Source organism: Mus caroli, unplaced genomic scaffold (assembly GCF_978045245.1).
Source record: "Mus caroli unplaced genomic scaffold, Mus_caroli_1 scaffold_13, whole genome shotgun sequence".
In the NCBI taxonomy this organism is placed as follows: domain Eukaryota; kingdom Metazoa; phylum Chordata; class Mammalia; order Rodentia; family Muridae; genus Mus; species Mus caroli.
In genome coordinates this window covers 92214247-92236953 of record NW_028227268.1, presented here as the reverse complement: position 1 = coordinate 92236953, position 22707 = coordinate 92214247, and the positions used below count along the sequence as shown (strand labels likewise).

At 40.8% G+C, this 22707-nt stretch overlaps 1 protein-coding gene across 5 annotated transcripts in view; it reads left to right on the top strand.

Moving 5' to 3' along the window:
• Asb3 (ankyrin repeat and SOCS box containing 3) overlaps positions 1-22707 on the top strand; it is a 200381-nt gene that overhangs the window by 135294 nt on the left and 42380 nt on the right. For 3 of the 5 annotated variants that reach the window (XM_085829040.1, XM_085829039.1, XM_085829041.1), the window contains exons 3-5: positions 1183-1341; positions 19880-19992; positions 20524-20659. In XM_085829040.1, the coding sequence (XP_085685166.1) occupies positions 1183-1341; positions 19880-19992; positions 20524-20659 (408 nt within the window). Of the gene's footprint in view, positions 1-1182; positions 1342-6021; positions 6191-19879; positions 19993-20523; positions 20660-22707 lie in introns of those variants that run through there. The other 2 variants (XM_085829043.1, XM_085829042.1) reach the window with 2 other exon arrangements.

The window sequence follows — 22707 nt, the reverse complement described above, 5'->3', positions numbered from 1 at the left end:
TATTCAGCAGATAAAAACCCCCATTACTAGCAGAATAAAGATTTAAATTTTTATTTGGGGTTCACATAGGGACAAAGCTAGGCTCCCACATAGATTTTAGGATCAAACAAGGTCTGTTTCAAATTCTTCCCACCACTGAATCTTCTGTTTGATAGGGGATGGTGCATTGTAACCTCTCAGTTTGTTTTATGAGCTATTAAATTGAGAACACTTTAATCTTACAGTCAAGATTCCTCCTGAGAATGGAGCATAAAGCAGGCTATGCTGTGATTTGCACCTTACAGATGAGCTCCCTTTTGTGAATTTCCTTTCTCAGAGAAAATAAATGGTGATCCTGAGAACAATATTTGAGGTTGACATTTGGCTGCTGAACGATGTTAACAAATCTGTATTCACTCCCTTTTCTTTATACATGTGCACATGTGAACTTGAATAAAAAAGTATTAAAAACTGAATAGAAGGAAGTAATACTAGAGATTTTCCTCATTGAAAATTGTAAATAAATTTGGAAATAAAATCACATTCATTAATATTTCACTAGGTCTTCCTTAAGCAAATCTTTGACAGTGTATCTATATTAAATCTTACCTTTCAGCTCTTGCCACTCCCCTCGTCTGCTCCACAGCTAGTAAGAGTTGTAAAACCTGAAGTTGTGTGAGAGTTCTGAGTGGTAGTGAGAAAACTCCAAGGAAACAAGACAAGAGTCCTGTGATGTCAGTTTCTTTAGAACATGGAATTATGTTCCTTGCTCTTCCCAGGTTTAATGGATAGGAGTGAATTTACTTAAGATTATTTATTACAACTGTTTATTGCCCCTATGGGAAAGTAAGTTTTGCCATGTGTGGCTTGTCTTGTAATTGTACACTAACGTGGCTCTTCATAAGACGTCTGATTTTCTGATGCTATGAATGAAGTTGGTATTGCATGAGACTCTAGTCCTCCTTATTTATCAGCCTCTTTCTCCTTGGTCCCATGGCCTCTAGAGTGGTAACAGTACTTGAGCATAGTTTCTGTAGCAAGAATACCAAAGGGCTGTTCACACTGGAGTCCTTCCTTATACAGCTGTCCCTTGACTCACTGGTACTTTCCTGTTTCATTCAACTTCACATATAGTCTTTGTTTTTCATGCCCAAGAAGTAGGACTGATAATCTTTTGGCTAATGGGTTTCCCTTCCTCAACAGATTCATCTGAAAACTACATTAAGGCAAAGACTTTTGAGGGCTTCTGTGCATTGCATCTTGCTGTGAGTCAAGGACATTGGAAAATCACACAGATTCTTTTGGAAGCTGGAGCTGATCCTAATGAAACCACTTTAGAAGAAACCACACCATTGTTTTTAGGTGATGTATACTATTTTTGGTACAGATGTACTGAAAGACTCCAAAACTCCCAAAGGGAGGCACTTACTCAAGCCTCGGGTCAGCCGCGCACCCAAGAAGACACTGAGACCGGTACTTAAGATGTATAGAGTAAGATTTAATTCAGCAACAACAAGAAAGCAGACAAAACAAACAAAAAGCACATATATACCAGATATCTGGGGCCGGACCTCATGCAGCCTGCAAGGTGGGTGCAGAGGAGATCCGGCGATTAGCCCAAACTTTTCACCAGCTTTTATAGGTAGGAGGTAAGGGGGGAGCAGGGCAGGGAAAATACAGGTTTTACGTCACTAAGTGATTCAAACAAGGGTTTTTCCAAAGTGCTTTTGCAACCGCGTCCCACACTTTGGTCATGTACTTGATTCATTAGAACTGAGGTTTTTACTCACACCCTTATCTCAAAGATGTCCCTGGCACAGTCCTTAGTTGGGAGGGGTAGGACTGGGTTCGTTCCAGGAAACCCTTATCTCAGAAATGTCCCCGGAACAGTTTTCATTTGAGAGGGGGTCTGACTCTGGTGTGAGAGTTCAGAATGTACTCTGGGGTGAGAAGTTCTGGTGGTCAGTAATTTTCTTCTTTCATTCCCCCCTTCTTTTAGTAAATAATTCTAATCTTAGAATTTCAGATACTGCATAATGCACCAAATGAAAGACTCTATTTTAACATGGGAACAAAAACAGAACAAGAAGCATTAGCAAACAAAACTAGGCAGGGGCCCTTTTAGCGAGGCTTGAGGGTCTGGGCATGATGCAGGTGCACGTAGATCAGATCTCTGGCTGGAACTGGTGAGATGTCCTTGGGATACCCAGCTCGTTCACTGTCTCAGCTGTTGGGATCCCTGGAGCAATGTCGTCCGCGTACTCAGTCCAATTTTTCCCAGTTGTGACCAGACCACCTGCAAGCCTTTTAACTTAGCATACAGATCATTATTATAACAACATCATAGGTTTAAACACATCATTTGAGACTATGATGGGCATAGGAGTTTCATAAAAGATCTTAAACAGAGTAAAACTGAATCAAGAAATAGGGCATAGGGAAGGAACACCAAGTCCATGCCAGTCTCCACGATTAATTTTGTCAAGGTCTGTCATAGAGTTTTAAACTAATTTTTATCTATCCTGAGCTCTGAGGTCTATACACACAATGTAATTTTTATTTGACCTCTAAATGCTTGGCCACACCCTGACTTACCTGGGCAACAAAGCAGGGCTATTATCTGACACTATTGCTTTTGGCACTCTGAACCTTGGAAAAATTTTTTTACCTTCAATCATGAGGCTACTGCTGTCCGTGTACCAGCTCAAACTCTCAGGCCAAGGCTGATCTGATCTTTACTTGCCGAGGTAAGTAGCCCCCTCTGTTGGTAGATGGCCCCATGGATATGAGCTGCTTTTCATCTACTACTGTTGCTCCTGTGACAAAGCTGCTGCCATCTGTGTACCAGGCAGGCACACCTGGCCAAGGCTGATCAGTCAGATCTCTTCTTGTTCCAGTTTCCTCAGCCAGGACATCAGCACATTGATGTACAGGAGTGGAGTCATCTGCCAAGGAGCAGTAAACTCTGGTAGTGGGTATAGTCACATGCTGACCCAGAGTAAGCTTGTCAGCGTCTTTAACAAGCAGGGCTGCCTTTATGCTGTCAAAGGCTTTTTGGTGTTCCTCAGTCCAGGTGAATGGGGCTTTTTCTTTCTGCAAAAGCCCGCCGTCCCCAGAAACTCACGTACTTGGCGCGGGGTGGTGGGGGTTGGGATCAGCATCACAGTCTTTTTTCTGGCCTCGGTGAGCCACCGCTTTTCGTCGTCTCGGCACCTCGGTCTCTGCCTTTAGCCAACCGCAGGGCTTGGGTTAGTGCCAGGAGTTCATGTTTTCCAGAGCATTAGTCAGCCATCGGTCAGGGGGCTGAACCACACTTTTATCTGCGTCCTTGACCAGAAGCTACTATGTGCAGACAAGCAGGTCATCTTACAGTCACCAGGTCTAATTTTCACAAGTATGCCACCGGTCTTTTTCAGGGTCCCAATCTCTGAGTAAGAACCTCTTTGGCAATACTTTTGTTCTCAGTCACATCTAGGAGTCCCAAAGTTAGGGACAACATTAGGGCAGTCTCAATAGCATCTAAGGCCATCCAAGGTTGTTCTTTTTATTTTTTATACGAAGGGCTGTTTATCTTTTTAATTCAGCAAAACCTGGAATCCACAGTTTGCAAAGGCCCGCAGTGTCCAGGAACCTTTTAAACTTGCTTTGCACTCGTCAGTGGAGGAATATGAAACACAGTCTCTTTTTAGCTGCTTTTAACAGGTAGGCCACCGGTCTCTTTTAAGGACTCAGCTTCTGTGTTAGCACCCCTTCTGCTTTTTCTTTACTTTCAGCCACAAACAGGTGAAGGGTTTGGTCATGAGGGGGGGCTCCTCTTTTTTTCTTGTTAGGACAGTCTCTCACCCAGTGCTCTTTTTCTTTAACAGATAACAGTAAACACTTTGATCTTCAGCCAAAAGCTTGCTTTTGTTGCCGGGTACTAAGTTTTCTAGTCTCCCTGACTTTTGTGACCAGCATTTCATTTCTCTTATCATTTTTTGAAAATTTTCTGGCTCCCTATTTCTTACAGATCATCTCTAAGTGCTAGTATTATTAGCAAGTGTCACTTTGCTAGGTTCTAGTCTTTGTCATTTATCTCTCTTTGCTCCTATTTTTTCTTTCTTCTGCCTTCCGCCTCTCTCTCTCTCACACACACTTTCTCTGCCTCTTTCACTAGATCACATAACTGTCTCCCTCTCTATCTATAAATATATCTTTTTGTTCTCTTTCCTTTGAATGTTATCTAATTATTACATCTATATTCTGTCACTTAACTTTTTTCATAGTCTACCTCTTTTTACTGTTAACCTATTTCTTTTGAGTCTGCTGAAGCTTTTGCTCTCAATTTTTCTTTGCAGACCTCTATCTTTCTCTTAACTTTTGTAACTTTTTATTACCTATTACCTAGGTCAGATTGATGGGACACTTTCAGTCCCACAGAGACGAGACCTCATCAGAGCCTGGCAGTTAGACCCATAGGTGCTCCTTACCTTGGACAGAAGAAGCCCCAAGTGAGTGGATGTCTCTCTCACTCACTGCCAGCAGCTCAGGGCGGTGCCTGGTGCTCTCTGCACTGTCTTTCCACACGGCTTGAGCCCTTGGTGGCAGCGGCAGCGAGGGGGTGAGCACAAAGGAGTGTGGGCATGCACCCGGGAGACACCCCCGTGCTCCCTGCACTGACCTTGGTGAGGGAGGCGCGCAGGCAGCCAGGCAGGCACAGGGGAGTGCGGGTAGACTCTGGGGGGGGGGGGGCCAAAAGAGGGACGCTGTAGTCGGCCCCTCCCCAGCTGTGGCAGGCTTCACGGCCACTCCGGGACTGGCAGGCGGGGGCCGGCAGGCCGCTGCACTCACTATCAGCATTTTACAACTCACTCGCAAGGCACAGACAGCCTCCGTTGCTGCTGTGTCTGCAGAACTCAGAACCTCAGCACCACTGCTGCTATCAAAGCCCTACCCGCGCTGCCAAAGCCGGAAATTCTTAGCCCAGCTCTGCAATCTCAGAGCTCTTTTGAGCAGTCTGGGACTCACCAGCACTGAGTTTTTTTCCCTTTTTTTCCTTTTTTAAAACTATTGCTGACAAATTCTGTCCTGACGTCAGTCCAAGTCTACAGTCGACAAAGGGTTAACACACACACACACACACACACACACACAGTCTTGTCACGTGACACAAACACAACCAGCCAAACACTATTTTCTGACGGGGTCGGATTCCACATTGACTCCCTTTTTCTGACGGGGGCGGAACTCCACATCCACCCCCGCCCTGGCAGAGAGAACTCTCTCTCTCTTTCACTCTGCCAGGCAACAGCCAGGTCTTTTTGACTGTTCTGTACCCTGGGCACTCCTTCCAGGGTCTCCCTTGGAACACTTCTTTGGGGTGCAGACTGTGAGGCCATAGACAGTCGTCCTCTCACAGCCACTGCCAGAATAAACCCACAATCTCAGAATACACAAATGCAGCAGTTCCACACTTACACACCCAGCAGATTGTCCCATTTCTAGAATAATAGCAGACACGACAAAAGCAGACACAAGACTTAGACAAAAGAAACCAAAAACAGCGGCGACTTCCCGTCGCCCACAGGCAACTCACAGATTCAGATGGCCTTTCCAAGGCCGGCCAGCTTAGACCTTCCACCTAAGTGATGGTCTCTCGGCCTTCAGAGGGGTCCGTCAAGCGTCCTTGACCCTCCCCTTGTCTTCCTGGGGCGTCCCCCAGGGCGATCGGACGGTGGGCACCAGATACGTCTATCTCTACCCACCCCGTGCTCTCTATTGAGACCTGCTTGGTCTCCAGTCAGATGGCCTCTCCCAGGCCCACAGTCCCGGAGCACGGTCTCTGGTGCTCGTACTGAGCACAGAGCGTCACGCAAACCCAAAACAGCGATCGCACCAGATACAGATTCAGATGGCCTCTCCCAGGCCCACAGTAAACAGAACACAGACACTAGACCAAAGCAGAACAGTAAATCTTACTTCTGAGTGGGTCCAGGACTTCTGGGTAGTCGCGCTGATTCCCGGCCAATGCACCAAATGAAAGACTCCAAAACTCCCAAAGGGAGGCACTTACTCAAGCCTCGGGTCAGCCGCGCACCCAAGAAGACACTGAGACCGGTACTTAAGATGTATAGAGTAAGATTTAATTCAGCAACAACAAGAAAGCAGACAAAACAAACAAAAAGCACATATATACCAGATATCTGGGGCCGGACCTCATGCAGCCTGCAAGGTGGGTGCAGAGGAGATCCGGCGATTAGCCCAAACTTTTCACCAGCTTTTATAGGTAGGAGGTAAGGGGGGAGCAGGGCAGGGAAAATACAGGTTTTACGTCACTAAGTGATTCAAACAAGGGTTTTTCCAAAGTGCTTTTGCAACCGCGTCCCACACTTTGGTCATGTACTTGATTCATTAGAACTGAGGTTTTTACTCACACCCTTATCTCAAAGATGTCCCTGGCACAGTCCTTAGTTGGGAGGGGTAGGACTGGGTTCGTTCCAGGAAACCCTTATCTCAGAAATGTCCCCGGAACAGTTTTCATTTGAGAGGGGGTCTGACTCTGGTGTGAGAGTTCAGAATGTACTCTGGGGTGAGAAGTTCTGGTGGTCAGTAATTTTCTTCTTTCAGTACTTTTAAAATGTTTTTGTTAGAGAAACTGTTACAGGATGTTTCTTCTTCCTTTGATTTTTGAAACTGAAAAGCTAATTTTAAAGATTTTTCTCTTGTTTTTCTACCTTCCAATGGCAGTAGTATTTGGGACTTGAAAATGTTTATTTAAAGCTGCAAAACCCATTGTGCACTAAACTGTCCTGTTGTCCAGGGCAGTGCTGAAGACCAATGATGTTTTATTGGAGCAGTCATTGCAAGGTTATCTGCTAAGGTCTTGTCTTAGTATTAAAAGATTAAGGTTCCATGGAAGGAATCATTATTTGTTGCCTGTGGATCACAAGTCAGATTTCTACAGTGAGGAACTTTTAATTCCTTAAGGATCATAACCAAATCCTAAGTTGTCATATTCCAATAACAATATTTTTACTTTTTATTCTGTCTTATATATGGTTCTCTTTAGATTTTAGGGACATATTTTCCCCATAAGATTGACTGAGACACGAGGAAATTCATAGGATGCCTTTGAAGTAGAATTAGTATATCTATTCTCCAGTTTTGGTCCTACCACATATAATTTGTATGATCACTCATTTACTGTATGCCTGCTGCTTCATTTATAAAATGAAAGTATTCTGTCTATCTAGATTTTGTTATTCACATGAGAATAAAATATCTGTAGAAATACTTTTCTGTGAATATAAAATATTTATTTAAAAATTTCATGTATGGTAAAGTTCAGTTTAAAGGGATGTGTGTGTGTGTGTGTGTGTGTGTGTGTATGTGTCTGCCTGCATGTGTCTTATACCTGCATGTAAGAGCCTGTGCATATATAGAGAGGAATTCATAAGCCATCCTACTCTATCATTTTTTACATTATTTATTTGACACAGATTTATCTTAGTGAACCTTAGTCATTCTGTGTCTCTGCTACCATACCCCTAAGGTCACTGGTGCACAGCCATGCCTGTGGTTTTATGTAGGTGCTTAAAATTTGAACTTAGGGTCTAACACTTGTAGCAAGCACTCTTAGCTGCTGAGCCGTCCCCTCAGCTCCACTTTCTAAGACTTGAGAGTCAATGAGGCTACAACATCAAGTCGCCACCTACAAATTCCATCTTCCTGATTTTTGTATTTGTTCTGTGACAGGGTCTCCCTATATAGTTCATGATGTGGCCTTGAACTAAAGGTGATCATCCTGTGTCTGCCTCCCAAGTGTTAGGGTTAGAGGTATGTGGCTACCTTACCAGTCTTTGTTCCAGTTTTAATTTTAATCTGTTATCTGTAGTTAACTTTTCACAGAATGTCATGGATATGTGGAACAATATATGAGATTACTCTTTTAAAACAAAACAAAACAAAATAGCATAATGCTTTTAGAATTCATCTATATTGTTGTTGTATATAATGTTGTATACAACATTATATTGTTGTATATTGATGCTCTATCTCTTTTTATTGGTGGATATAGAGGAATTTTAATCCAACAATATGGCTACCCAGGCAAGGGATCACATATGAGAAGAACTTCCAGTCTCTGTGATACAACTGGAATGTAGACACACACCCCTTTAATCCCTAATAATGTCTGATTGAGGAGCAGACAAAGTGATGAATCAGGAAATTTTGACAAAATGAGTCACAGATAGGATATACTTAACTCTAAGGAGAACAGACAGGGAAGAGAGGATACTTAAGAGCAGAGATAGTGTGAGAAGGCAAGAGGGAGGGAAGGAGTAAGTGAGGAAGGGGGAGAGGTGTTGGTATTATGTGTGTGTATGGCAGTTTTACCAGGACAATTTTACAGGGACAAGTTGCAGATAGAACAAGCTAGACACAGGTGAAGACGGAACGAGCCAGAGTTAGCATGAGTCCAGAGTTAGCTTGAGACCAAGCAGAGCCTCATACTCTGAGAAACCAAGAAAAGCTAGATTGAGCCAGTCAGTTTAAAAAGATTAGATTGTGCAGAGGCTTGAAGCTTCTAGGCCTAGGCCTAGGGATAGTTAGAACAGAGAAGGAAATGCTCTGGTTTCAGCCTAAGCTGTGTATTTGCACAGCTTGGGTATGACTCTTATCACTTCATCTGAGAAAATAAAAGTGACATTTACAATGGATAGTACTGTATTTCATTTTATAGATATACCATTCTTTACCCATTTGGATTGCCTTTAGTGTTTGGTAAATATATAAATCGGGCATGAATATTTGCATTCAGTTTTGTGTGATTATGTTTTCATTTCTAGCTGTGCTGAGTATATGCTAACCTCTTGAAAATATTCTGGAGAATTGTATAAGCTGCTGTGCCCTTTTCCACTCCTTTGATTAGTATTTTAGATTTCCAGTAGCTTTATATCCTCAATACTTGGTATCTATAACTTTCAGTTAGGTGATTCTTTGTGGGGGTTTAATCGTGTCTCATTGTAGTTTTAATTTGTATTTTTAAATAACCAGTGATAGTAGTTTCTCATATAATTATTTGTGCTATTTTCCTAATTAGATTATGGAAATAATTCTGATACAAGTAATTCTCATATTTTTCACTCAGATTTGCTGTTTTACTACTTTGTTTGAGCATTTTATTTTTTCTTTGTATTTTTCTGTATTATTATTTTTCTAAATCCTTTTGAGATTAAGTTGTAGAGATAATGATTGACCCTGGGTATTTCAGTTCTTTAGTGTGAACTTCTTAAAAGCAATGACAATTCCCCTATTTAGGTAATTCCATATGATGATAAAAATTAGGAAGTTAGTGTTGATAAAGAACTATGATTTGTATCTTCTACTTTTAAAAAATTATGATTTTATGTTTATAGGTGTTTTGCCTTTATACACACACACACACATATATATACCATGTGCATGCCTGGCACCTGTGGAGTTCAGAAGAGGGCGTTAGAGCTGATGTTACAGATGGTTATGAGCTGCCATAGGGTGCTGAGAAAAACAGACAGTGTTCTTACTTAACCACTGAGCCATTTCTCCATCACCAAGTGCTATTATTTAATTTTCATATCTCTTTTTCAGTTGTTAAAGTCGATTGTCAGTGTTTTTTATTACTTTTTCTTTTTTTTTTTTTTTTTTTTTTTTTTGAGACCAGATTTCCCTATATAGACTTGGCTGTTTTGGAACTTCTCTGAACCAGGCTAGCCTCAAGCTCAGAGATCCACCCTCCTCTACTTCCCAAGTGTTGGGATTAAAGGTGTATATCACCATCTCCTTTGATTGTCAGTGCTCTTTATAATAATAGAAAAAAAGGCCATTTGGCTAAGTATTAGTTGTTAACATTCATGTGTTGTCTCTTTGGGTTCCTGTGATTCTGAACACACAATGGGGCCAGCATTACCTGCTACCCTTTATGTGTCATTTCTCCTGAGCCTCCTGTAGTTCTGAGCCACTTTTCAGTCTCTTATGGCATTTTACATCTTTGTGTTTTCAGGAATGCTGTTTAGGGTCTCTTGTTCCATTTTCAAAGATGTTATCCTTTCTTGGATGTTGTAGGACTTGTTATGAATTCCCAGTTACTACTGGGTCTGTTGCTAGAAGCCAGTAAGGATAAATCCCGATCAAGTAGGTTGTGGGGCAGCATATAGAGTTACGGAATCATCCAAGGTGGTTGACTGGAAAATTCAGCATCTGTGATTTGTTGAATATGATTATGACTGAACACAAGGCCAAGTGTAGAGAGCCAGACCTTTGATACTGTATGGAATGGAATTGCCTTTCTTGGACAGAACTTGTCAATGTTTTAATACAGGTGACTTTACTTGCCTCCCTCCCTCCTTGCCTCCCTTCCTCCCTTTTGGGACAAGGAGCCTGGGGGAATAAAGGGAGTGGGAGAAAACCTGCATCCTGCCAGAGTTCCCGTGTTCTGGTCAGGTGGACAGGGAAGGACTGCCGCATACTTTCCACATGACCCCTGGTGGGCGTCTGGCTGTGGGTAGCCACAGACCCCAGATCAGCAGGTGGTGGACAAGGTGCAGTCCTAGGTAACAGGTCCTCAGCCTCAGGCATCCCAGACACCACTGGACACTGCAGAAGAGCTGAGAACAGAATGGGCCCCCCCTGGGGCGGCTTGGTCAGTCATGGGACTGAAGGGAGGAGAGGGCAGGGGGAGAGGGGGCACTGTGTGGTTCCCACTTGGGCGAGAGTCCTTGGTCCGGTCAGTGGCTGGAGTGCAGGAAGGCCTTCTGGCGGGAGGTTAGACTCTGCTAAGGTTAGGGGAAAGCCTATCCCATTGTTCAAGCACAGCCCGTCTTGATGAGCAGAGACCATCTATGGTTTTAGAGCTTTATTGTAGAAAGGCAGGGAGAAAGAGAGAAGGTAGAAAGAGAGAGAGGCGGGCCATGGCCACGTGGAGAGATGGGGGAAGGGAGAGAGAGAAGGAGGGCTAGAGATAAGAGTAACTTTGCTCTGTCCCTAATTGAATAGCCAGGATTGATCATTATCCTTTAGATGCTCTTTCTCAAGTATTTTTTAATCTGGTGTTAAAAAAATTTAACACTATGTATTTTGTTTATATTTTCATTTCTGATTTTTGAATTAAATGCTTTTAAATGATAGTTAAGAAGAGTAAATGGAAGTATTTACATTGTACTTCTGTGAACCCTTATTAACTGAAAAACTACCTTTTTTTTTTTTTTTTTTTTAGACAGGGTTTCTCTGTGTAGCCCTGGCTGTCATAAAACTCTCTCTGTAGACCAGGTTGGCCTCAAATTCAGTGATTCTCTTGCCTCTGTCTCCCCAGTTCTGGCCAAAGGAGTGAACCACTCTGCATAGTATTCTTTTTTTTATTATTATTAGATATTTTCTTTATTTACATTTCAAATGTTATCCCCTTTCCTAGTTTCCCCTCAGAAAATCCCCTGTCCGTCTCCCCCCCCCCCCCCGCTCCCCAACCCACCCACTCCCATTCCTGGTCCTGGCATTCCCCTATACTGGGCATAGAGCCTTCACAGGACCAAGGACCTCTCCTCCCATTTATGACCGACTAGGTCATCCTCTGCTACATATATAGCTAGAACCACAAGTTCCAACCATGTGTTTTCTTTGATTGGTGGTACAGTTCCAAGGATCTCTGAGGGTACAGGTTAGTTCATATTGATGTTCCTTCTATGGGGCTTCAGACCCCTTCTGCTCCCTGGATACTTTCTCTGGCTCCTTCATTGGGGACCTTGTGTACTGTCCAATGGATGACTGTGAGCATCCACTTCTGTATTTGCCAGGCATTGGCAGAGCCTCACAGGAGAAAGCTGTATCAGGCTCTTGTCAGCAGGTTCTTGCTGGCATCTGCCTAGTGACTGGGTTTGGTGGTTGTTTATGTGGTGGATCCCCAAGTGGGGTAGTCTGTGGATGGTCCTTCCTTCAGTCTCTGCTCAGAACTTTGTCTCTGTAACTCCTTCCATGGGTATTTTGTTCCCCATCTTAAGAAGGAACAAAGTATCCACACTTTGACCTTCCTTCTTCTTCAGTTTCATGTGTTTTACAAATTGTATCTTGGGTATTTTTCTGGGCTAATACCCACTTATCAGTGAGTGCATATCATGTGTGTTCTTTTGTGATTGGGTTACCTCACTCAGGATGATATCCTCCAGATATATCCATTTGCCTAAGAATTTCATAAATTCATTGTTTTTAATAGCCGAGTAGTACTCCACTGTGTAAATGTACCACATTTTCCGTATCCATTCTTCTGTTGAGGGACATTCTTTCCAGCTTCTGGCTATTATGAACATAGTGGAGCATGTGTCCTTATTACAAGTTGGAGCATCTTCTGGGTGTATGCCCAGGAGAGGTACTGCTGGATCTTCTGGTAGTACTGTCCAATTTTCTGAAGAACCGCTAAACTGATTTCCAGAGTGGTTGTACCAGCTTGCAATCCCACCAGCAATGGAGGAGTGTTCCTCTTTCTCCACATCCTTGCCAGCATCTGCGGTCACCTGAATTTTTGATCTTAGCCATTCTGATTGGTGTGAGATAGAATCTCAGGGTTGTTTTGATTTGCATTTCTCTGATGATTAAGGATATTGAACATTTTTTCAGGTGCTTCTCAGCCATTCAGTATTCCTCAGTTGAGAAAAGTTTCTGTCCATTTATTTAGTTTGATGTTGGCTACTGGTTTGCTGTATATTGCTTTTATTATGTTTAGGTATGGGCCTTGAATTCCTGATTTTTCCAAGACTTTTATTATGAATGGGTGTTGGGTTTTTTCAAATGCTTTCTCATCATCTAATGAGATGATCATGTGGTTTTTGTCTTTGAGTTTGTTTATATAGTGGATTACATTGATGGATTTCCATATATTAATTAAACCATTCCTGCATCCCTGGGATGAAGCCTACTTGATCATAATGGATGATTGTTTTGATGTGTTCTTGGATACGGTTTTCACGAATTTTATTGATTATTTTCACATTGATATTCATAAGGGAAATTGGTCTGAAGTTCTCTTTGTTGGGTCTTTGTGTGGTTTATTGCATAGTATTCTTGATCATTGCATTTATTTGTTTTACAATAGTTGCATTCTTTATTCATTCTTGAGTTTAGTATTTGGTTTACATTAAATGGGTGCTATGAATATGTTCATATTTGAATGTTTGCCCCTAAGTTGACTGAACTTTTGGGACAGATTATAAGGTATGACTTTGTTGGAGGAGATATGTCACTGGACTTTGAGATTTCAAGACTCCTTCCATCCTAATAAAGGTATCTTTCTGCCTACAACTTTGAATAAGAATCTAAAATCTTACTGATGTAGTGCTATGCCTGCCTGCCTGATGCTATGTTCCCTGTTATGATGATCATTGACTCTGTCTGGAATTGTAAGCCCCAATTCACTTTTTTTTAAGTTGCACACTGTAAGGTAACCAAATAGAGTATCTTCACAGCAATATAAAAGTAACTAAGAAAGAAATTGGTAGTACCAGGTGGTAACATATTGCTCTGACATCCCCAGCCAAGTTATTATTTGGCAGAATGTGGAAGACTTTTGGACTTTGGACTAGGAAAATGTTTGAATGCTTAGTATACCATCTTATTAAGACCTTGGAAAATAGTAGCACTGAGACCAATATGGACTGTGGAGGCCTGTCTCAAGAGGTTATATGAGAAAACAATATTAGCAGCTGGGCTAGACACCATTCTTGTGATAATTTAGCACTAATGTGGCTGTTTATTGACCTTTCCTATGACTGAGCCTAAGGCGAAATTGATGTCTTTTGAACTAGTTTCATTGTCAGAAAAGATTTCAAGACAGCTTAATATTGGTGCTTTTACTTGGTTATTAGTGATCATTCTCATATTTATCTACAATTAAAAAGAGCACATAGGCCAGAAAGAAATAAAAAAATGTAAAATTTGAGGAGAAAAACCACCAGGAAATTTAATATCAAAACCTTTGTTTGTGCTGAAAGAGATAGGGAGAATTGAATACAGGGAGTGGCCAGCTAATTCTTCAATTTGTGAAATGAAAAGACTTAAGGAATTATCTTTTCCCAAAGAGCAACAACAAACCAAAGCTTATACAAGTATAATTCAAGGGAGGGCCAGATTCCACCTCTAGTAAGCAACAGAACTTAGCAGCTTTGGCCATGTGTTTCTAGCATTAGAGCAATGAAGGAGTAAAGAGATTGTAGAATTTTCCTCTGAGGTTTAAGAATCTGCTGTGGGAAAATCAAATAACCCCATTAAAAAATGGGGCTCAGAGCTGAACAAAGAATTCTCACCTGAGGAATTCCGAATGGCTGAGAAGCACCTGAAAAAATGTTCAACATCCTTAATCATCAGGGAAATGCAAATCAAAACAACCCTGAGATTCCACTTCACTCCAGTCAGAATGGCTAAGATCAAAAATTCAGGTGACAGCAGATGCTGGTGAGGATGTGGAGAAAGAGGAACACTCCTCCATTGTTGGTGGGATTGCAAGCTTGTACAACCACTCTGGAAATCAGTCTGGCGGTTCCTCAGAAAATTGGACATAGTACTACCGGAGGATCCAGCAATACCTCTCCTGGGCATATATCCAGAAGATGTCCCAACCGGTAAAAAGGACACATGCTCCACTATGTTCATAGCAGCCCTATTTATAATAGCCAGAAGCTGGAAAGAACCCAGATGTCCCTCAACAGAGGAATGGATACAGAAATTATGGTACATTTACACAATGGAGTACTACTCAGCTATTAAAAAGAATGAATTTATGAAATTCCTAGCCAAAGGGATGGACCTGGAGGGCATCATCTTGAGTGAAGTAACACAATCACAAAAGAACTCACACAATATGTATTCACTGATAAGTGGATATTAGCCCAAAACTTAGGATACCCAAGATATAAGATACAATTTGCTAAACGCATGAAACTCAAGAAGAATGAAGACCAAAGTGTGGACACTGTGCACCTTCTTAGAATTGGGAACAAAACACCCAGGGAAGGAGTTACAGAGACAAAGTTCGTAGCTGTGATGAAAGGATGGACCATTTAGAGACTGCCGTATCCAGGGATCCATCCCATAATCAGCTTCTAAACGCTGACACCATTGCATACACTAGCAAGATTTTGCTGAAAGGACCCAAATATAGCTGTCTCTTGTGAGACGATGCCAGGGCCTAGCAAACACAGGAGTGGATGTTCACAGTCAGCTATTGGATGTATCACAGGGCTCCCAATGGAGAAGCTAGAGAAAGTACCCAAGGAGCTAAAGGGATCTGCAACCCTATTGTTGGAACAACATGATGTACTAACCAGAACCCCGGAGCTCTTGTCTCTAGCTGCATATGTATCGAAAGATGACCTAGTCGGCCATCAATGGAAAGAGAGGCCCATTGGACTTGCAAACTTTATATGCCCCAATATAGGGGAATGCCAGGGCCAAAAGAATGGGAATGGGTGGGTAGGGAAGTGGGGGGTGCTATGGGGGACTTTTGGGATAGCATTGGAAATGTAATTGAGGAAAATATGTAATAAAAATATTAAAAATTAAAAAAAAAAAGAAATTCCTAGGCAAATGGATGGACCTGGAGGGCATCATCCCGAGTGAGGTAACCCAATCACAAAGGAACTCACACAATATGTACTCACTGATAAGTGGATATTAGCCCAGAAACTTAGGATACCCAAGATATAAGATACAATTTGCTAAACACATGAAATTCAAGAAGAACGAAGACCAAAGTGTGGACACTTTGCCCCTTCTTAGAAATGGGAACAAAACACCCATGGAAGGAGTTACAGAGACAAAATTTGGAACTGTGACAAAAGGATGGACCATCTAGTGATCGCCATATGCAGGGATCCATCCCATAATCAGCTTCCAAACGCTGACACCATTGCATACACGAGCAAGATTTTGCTGAAAGGACCCAGATATAGCTGTCTCTTGTGAGACTATGCCAGGGCCTAGCAAACACAGAAGTGGATGCTCACAGTCAGCTATTGGATGGATCACACGGCCCCCAATGGAGGAGCTAGAGAAAGTACCCAAGGAGCTGAAGGGAACTGCAGCCCTATAGGTGAAACAACAATATGAACTAACCAGTACCCCGGAGCTCTTGTCTCTAGCTGCATATGTATCAAAAGTTGGCCTAGTCGGCCATCACTGCAAAGAGAGGCCCAATGGACTTGCAAACTTTATATGTCCCAGTACAGGGGAACTCCAGGGCCAAAAAGGGGGAGTGGGTGTGTAGGGGATTGTGGGGGTGAGTATGGGGGACTTTTGGGATAGCATTGAAAATGTAAACGAGGAATATACCTAATTAAAAAAAAAAAAGAATCTGCTGTGGTTATACATGTAGCAGGGTAGTCCCTTCTTGATGGACTCAAAAGGTCCAGTAAATCTCTGAAAGTGAAGCCCTACTATGTTGGAGACCCCAAGTGTTGGAGCTGTGGGATATCTGCCAAGGCAAGCTACAGAAAGGGAGTAGAACCAGCCCAAGAGAGAGAAGTATGTGAGAGTCAGCAAACTGGAAGGGCAGATCTATCTAAGCCCTTTTACATCAGACATGGAGATACAGGGTTTGGAGTTCCCCCTGCTGAGTTCCAGTATTTCCTCACTGTGCTCCCATTCCTCCCTTTGGGAATGACAGTATGTATTCTGTGCCATTGTATGTTGGAAGTAGTAACGTTGTTTTTTACAAGAGGTTACATGAAGAGTGCCTTGAATCTCAGAAAAGGCTTTGGAATTTTAAACTGTATTGAGGCTGTAAAAGACCATAGAGACTTTTGAAGTAAAACTAAATATATTTTGTGTTATGATATGGCCACAAGCATTTTGTGGTCTGGGAATAGAGTGTAGTAGCTTGATTGAGGCTGACCCCCATAGGCTCATATATTTAAATGTGTGGTCCCTAGTTGGTGGGACAGTCTGAAAAGGATTGGGAGGAATAGCCTTGGAGGAGGCACTGGGCCTATATGTTTCAAGTTAGCGCTCTCTGCATCCAACTTTTAATTTACAATGTATGCTCTTAGCTACTGCTCTAGCTCCGTGCTGCTGTCAAGCTCCCTGTCATGATTATCACAGATGCTAACTCTCTGAACCATAAGTTCCAATAAACATTCTTTTATGAGTTATCTTATGATTGTACTAGCTAATTTAATGTGTGGACTTGACCTAAGGTAGAGTCATCAGAGAAGGAGCCCTCATTGAGGAAATGCCTCTATGAGATCCAATTGTAAGACTTTTTGTCAATCAGTGATCAGTGCCGGAGGGCCTAGCTAGGTGGGTGGTGCTATCCCTGGGATCATAGCCCAGGGTTTTATAAGAAAACAGGCTGAGCAAGCCAGTAAGCCTCATTTCTCCATGGCTTCTGCATCCTGCCTCCAGGATCCTGCCCTGTTTGAATTTCTTTCCTGACTTCCTTGGAACAGCATTATGGTAATGTAAGCCAGATAAACCCTTTTCTCCCAACCAACTTGCTTTTTTGTCATTGTATTCATTACAGCAATAGAACCCCTAACTAAGACAATCAGTGTCTCTTAATAGAAATAGAAAGTAATTAAGACAGGTAGTCTAATTTATGTTAGAAATGACTTGAACTGGACAAGTTTCTTTTGATATTCTTCTTCCGACACAGTTCTACTTTGATGCCATTGATCAGTAACTGCTATGCAGAGTGTCAGACTGTCCATGAAACAAACTTGTGCCAGGATGTAGCCAGCACACTACTTCATCATTGAAGTCTTGACTCGAGAAAAATTTCAGCTAAAGATAATGCTTAGAGATAAAGTTGTTTTATATCTTGGAAAAAAATGTCTCCTTGTGTGGACTTATGAGAAGCAGTTTACAGATTAACAGCAGTTAATGAGTGATATTAGAGCTGCTGTATAGCGTGACTGTGAATGTCAAACTGGATGATTACATAATTATGCAATTATCCTTCTTTCTTCATGGTTATCATTGCAGTCAGTTCCACTATATATGATTATTACTTGCTCTTTTGACTAAAAGAGAAATTATGCTCCTTCACCAGCAGGAGTCTTTGGAATTAAAGATAATTCTAGGGTATGTACATATTTTCCTGATAAGGATCTCAGGTTAATGATTTATTTCAATAAATCATAATAAGGATCACTATTTATGAAGTTGGTTCCTGTAAATAGAATTCTGCTATATAAATTAAAAACTTATGTCATAGTAAAAATTACACTTCATGGATATACCAGCAGTCCAGTTTCGTCGTATCGGGATAGCAGCAGTAATAGTAAGATCTACTAGGAACTTCTAGGCCTCAACATGAGTCAGCAGAAATGATTAGGACCAGTGGGAACACCAGGAGAAGTTCTCTCCCCAAGTGAAAATCATTGAAGACAACAGATCAAGAAGTGTTGCAGAGCTAGCTCTACAAGCAAGCCCCTCTCACAGTTTGTTGAGTCCTATTTGTACTCCCTCCAAACATCATGTGTCCTCCACAGGTCTTGACTCAGCATTTGAATCTGTCTTAACGAAACTCCACATGAGTCTATATCAGCTGATGTCAATCACTCTGCCAATTGACTTGAGTCTGCAGAAATGGCAAGTAGCTGCCAGCACACCACCAGAAGTTTTTTGGTGCCTTTCTCTCTATAGAGTCATGACAAAATGGAGCTCAACTATGCACTGTAAGGGGAACCAATACATGTGTGTCATTAGTGAAGAATCCTTCATTGTGTGTCCTTTTAGCATCCTGCCTTAGTGAAACATCCTTTCACCTGTGTCCCCTTCAGCAGAACATTCCTTCACATGTCTGCTTTAGCAAAACATACTTACACTTGTGTCTACTTCAGGAAAACACTCTGACTTTCCAAAGAACCCTTAAGTTTCCACTTCAAGAAGATGCTATTTCCTTGGAGTCATCTATAACCTCTGACTCTTAGAATCTTCCCACCTCTTCTTCCATATAGGTTCCTGAACTCTGGTGGGAAGGCTTTGATGAAAACATCCTATTTAGGACTCAGTGCTCCAAATGTCTCTCACTCTGCATATTGTCCAGTTTGAGTTTCTGTGTTAATTCTTATCTAGAGCAAGAAGAATTTTCTCTGATACGGGTTGACTAAGGCACTGATCTATGGAGTCATCTTATTGCTACACTCCTTTTGCAGGATGAGTATTAGACTTTCCCTAGACCTGTACTTATCTAGTCTCAGATTCTTGGTCACCTCAGCAGTGTCAGGTATGGGTTCCATCTCATGAGGTGGGATGGAATCCATTTAAAAAGTGGTTGATTGCTGCAGTAACATTGTGTCACTATTGCACCAGTATATCTTCCAGGCAGGTTACTGTTGTAGGTAACAGCAGGGTTTGTGGCTGAGTCATATTTTTGATTATCTTTCTCCTCTCTTTGTACACTGAGTACCTTCTATTGCCATGAATATTAGTCAATAGAGGTGAAGTTTCTAGTTGGGAACTAGCTATAAGGTCTTAACAATAATTATTCTTATCTATTGTGATAAGATAGTAATGATAGCAACCCTTTCTGTCCTTTATTGAAACTGCTTTTCCAGATTAGTTCTTCTGGACTGTATACCTTGTTGCACACTCAGCTGCATTTATAAAAATCTAGAGCTACATTTTCACCTTTATCAGACAGAATAAATATTTGGTTCTTGCTCTTTTTTCATCAATCTCTTTTCATGTTTCATTTGGAAAAAAATTTCATGCACATGGAGGCCTATACATATATAAGTGAAACTGGATTAAGATAGTTGATAAATGTTTAGGAATAATCATAGCATTATTATAATAATGTGCATTACAAGGTATATAAAATGATGAGAACATCATGGAAGTGTCCAGCTTTACAAACATCTTTTTGGTGACAGTAATTTCTCTGACTACTGTATTGCAGCTGTTGAAAGTGGACGGATAGATGTATTAAAGCTGTTGCTTCAACATGGAGCAAATGTCAATGGATCCCATTCTATGAGTGGATGGAATTCCTTGCACCAGGCTTCTTTCCAGGTAGTCTCTGAATTTATTATTTCATTTCTGTGTAAATTGTATTTCTTACCCTTTTCTATACAGTTTTTTGCCTTCTGTTTTATCTGATTTATAATGGCAAGTGCAGTATAAAAAAGGCAGGCTAAATGCTAATGATTATTCTAAATAAGTCAGCTGTTATAGTGGCTGGAGCAACTTTGGATTATAGGGATTATATAAGTAACTATCAGAATATGTGGGATACAAACTGACAAGGTGAAATGGTATATTTTATTGTAAGTATATGTTTAGAGAATATGATAGCCCCTTCTGCTTGAGTTAGCAAACTGACTTTGCAGGACTAATGATTATAATTGCTAAAAGCCAGTATTTAATTTGTTTACATTTAATAGGTTATGTAGAAGTATAGAGTAATTTGATGTCATATAGTTTTCATCTAAAGTAACAGGACATTACATTTTTTTGAAGTTTTTCTTTACTGAGAAAATAAGAAAAGTAAAACTCAATGAGAAAGAGTTTTTACTCACTTAAAAATATGTGTCTGTGTTTTAGGGAAATGCTGAGACTATAAAATTGCTTCTTAAACAAGGAGCAGACAGAGAATGCCAAGATGACTTTGGAATCACACCTCTGTTTGTGGCTGCTCAGTATGGGAAGTTAGAGAACATGAGCATACTTATTTCATCTGGTAAGAAGGATAACCTTTGTGCTATCATGCTTTTTAACTGTGTTCTTAGAGAAGAATGATTCTTGAATCAGGTGATGAAATTGATATAAGTAGCAACTAAAAGTGTACATAGTTGATGGCAGTATGTTACCAGGTAAAAGTGTCCTTGTGACTATGATTACAGATGTAGCATTTCCCAGAAAGATTGTGTGACTATGTCTTTTTTTATAACATTGTCTGACCTGAAGGGTTCATCAAAGAAGGGCTTTTAAAGTCTTAGGGTGTGTGCTCTGACAGAGCTAGGAAATCAGGGATCCTTAGAGGGAGACACATTCCAACAGATTTGCTGAGTGGTCTACATAGTGGATTTCAGGACAGCCAGGACTTCATAGAGAGTCTCAAAAAACAAAAACAAACAAAGGAAAAAAATCCTAAAACCAAAGCCAAAAAACAAAAATACAAAAACCAAACTAGCCTAACAACCAAACAACAACAAAAAGCCAAACCAAACCAACCCCCCCCCCCAAATCTCTACGTATTTAAGTCAAGGTAGAAAGTGAAAAAGAATGAACCTTCATGATGTTCAAGAAGAAGGTATCTGAGAAATTATGACACTGTACTTTAAACATGAGGACTCCCAAATAACTTCCTAAAATTATTCTTTTTATGTTAAGACACCCACTGTATGGGTGTTAAGTGCTAGCACAATCTGGGCATAGTGATTCCCGTATTTCTTTTTTCACTTTTTTTTCTTCTCTAAACTTTTAAAATATCATTATTTAGGGGGTATGAAGGTCTGTTTCTAATGTAATCATGTAAAATGGCTTTACCTTCAGTGTCTTACTTTTAAAATGTTTCAGTTGTAGTCTTAGAAGAACCGGTTCCTTATTATTTCTGATACTTTGAAGTTGTCAATCAAACTAGAAGTTTGGCTTTTTTTTTTTTTTAAGCAGGCCCTACTGTTAACTTTAGCTTTTCTCATTGATTGTATTTTTCTCTCTGAAGCTGACAGCAAGATGAGGCACCCAAGTCAAGAAGATTCTAGTTGCCTAGCATTTTTATAATTCAGAAAGGTTCCACACAGTCTTTAATTTACTTTGTGTATCTTGTTCAAGATGTACTGAATAAAAGATAGTCAGTCTTCCCGATTTTTGATGGTGTTTTTTCTAATGAGATATATTTGAGAAATTTAAAAATTGACACAATCATGTGATAGTGTGAGACTTAACATATCTAATAATGTTATTTGCTGGTGAGGTGCTTAGGGAAATATGCTATTTTTTTTAACAATTTCAAAAGTTTCTCAACAATTAAGGCCATTATCAGCCTTTTTAAATCTTTTTGTTTGGTTTTGTTTGTGGAAATAGGATCTCAGTATATAGTTTTGGCTATTCTGGAACTCACTCTGTTGGCCAGGCTGGTCTCAAACTCACAGAGAACTGCTTTACTCTGCCTGGCTACCTTTTCAAATTGTTTATAGTAGTAGTAAAATAACAGTTTTTATTTTAAAATCATTCAGCTCCATTAAAACATATCATTCCTATTTATTGTTGCCTTTACTATGCAATACTCATGACAGAAGAAGTGTAACTGTAAGACTAATTAATATGGTTTTTAATAGTAGATCCCATGTATATCAGTCATTTATTGGTAATGTTTTCCTCATAAATCTTAGTCTAAAATTAGTTAGTGACATTGAAAGAAAGATGAAATTTCAAAACCTGTAAATCATATAAAATACTCAGAAATTGCTGGTTGTTTGTGAGCCTAGAGGCTGCCTGGGGCTGAGAAAAAAGAAAAACAAACCTGGGTATGTCCCGTAGTTAAAACATTCCTAGGAACAGCTTAACCTTAAAGATAAAGAGGAATGTGAAGACATAACAGGGCTATCTGAACTGAGTCAACAACTCACAGAACTCTGACACCCTGCACGTACATGTAATTTTTCTGCTGATGTTTGAATAAGCCAATAGTGTGTCGCTATGCTGAATTCCACACCCCTGAGCCCCTTACCCCATAAAAACCCCTAGCTTTCAAGCCTCGTGGCCAACATCCGTTATCTCCTGTGT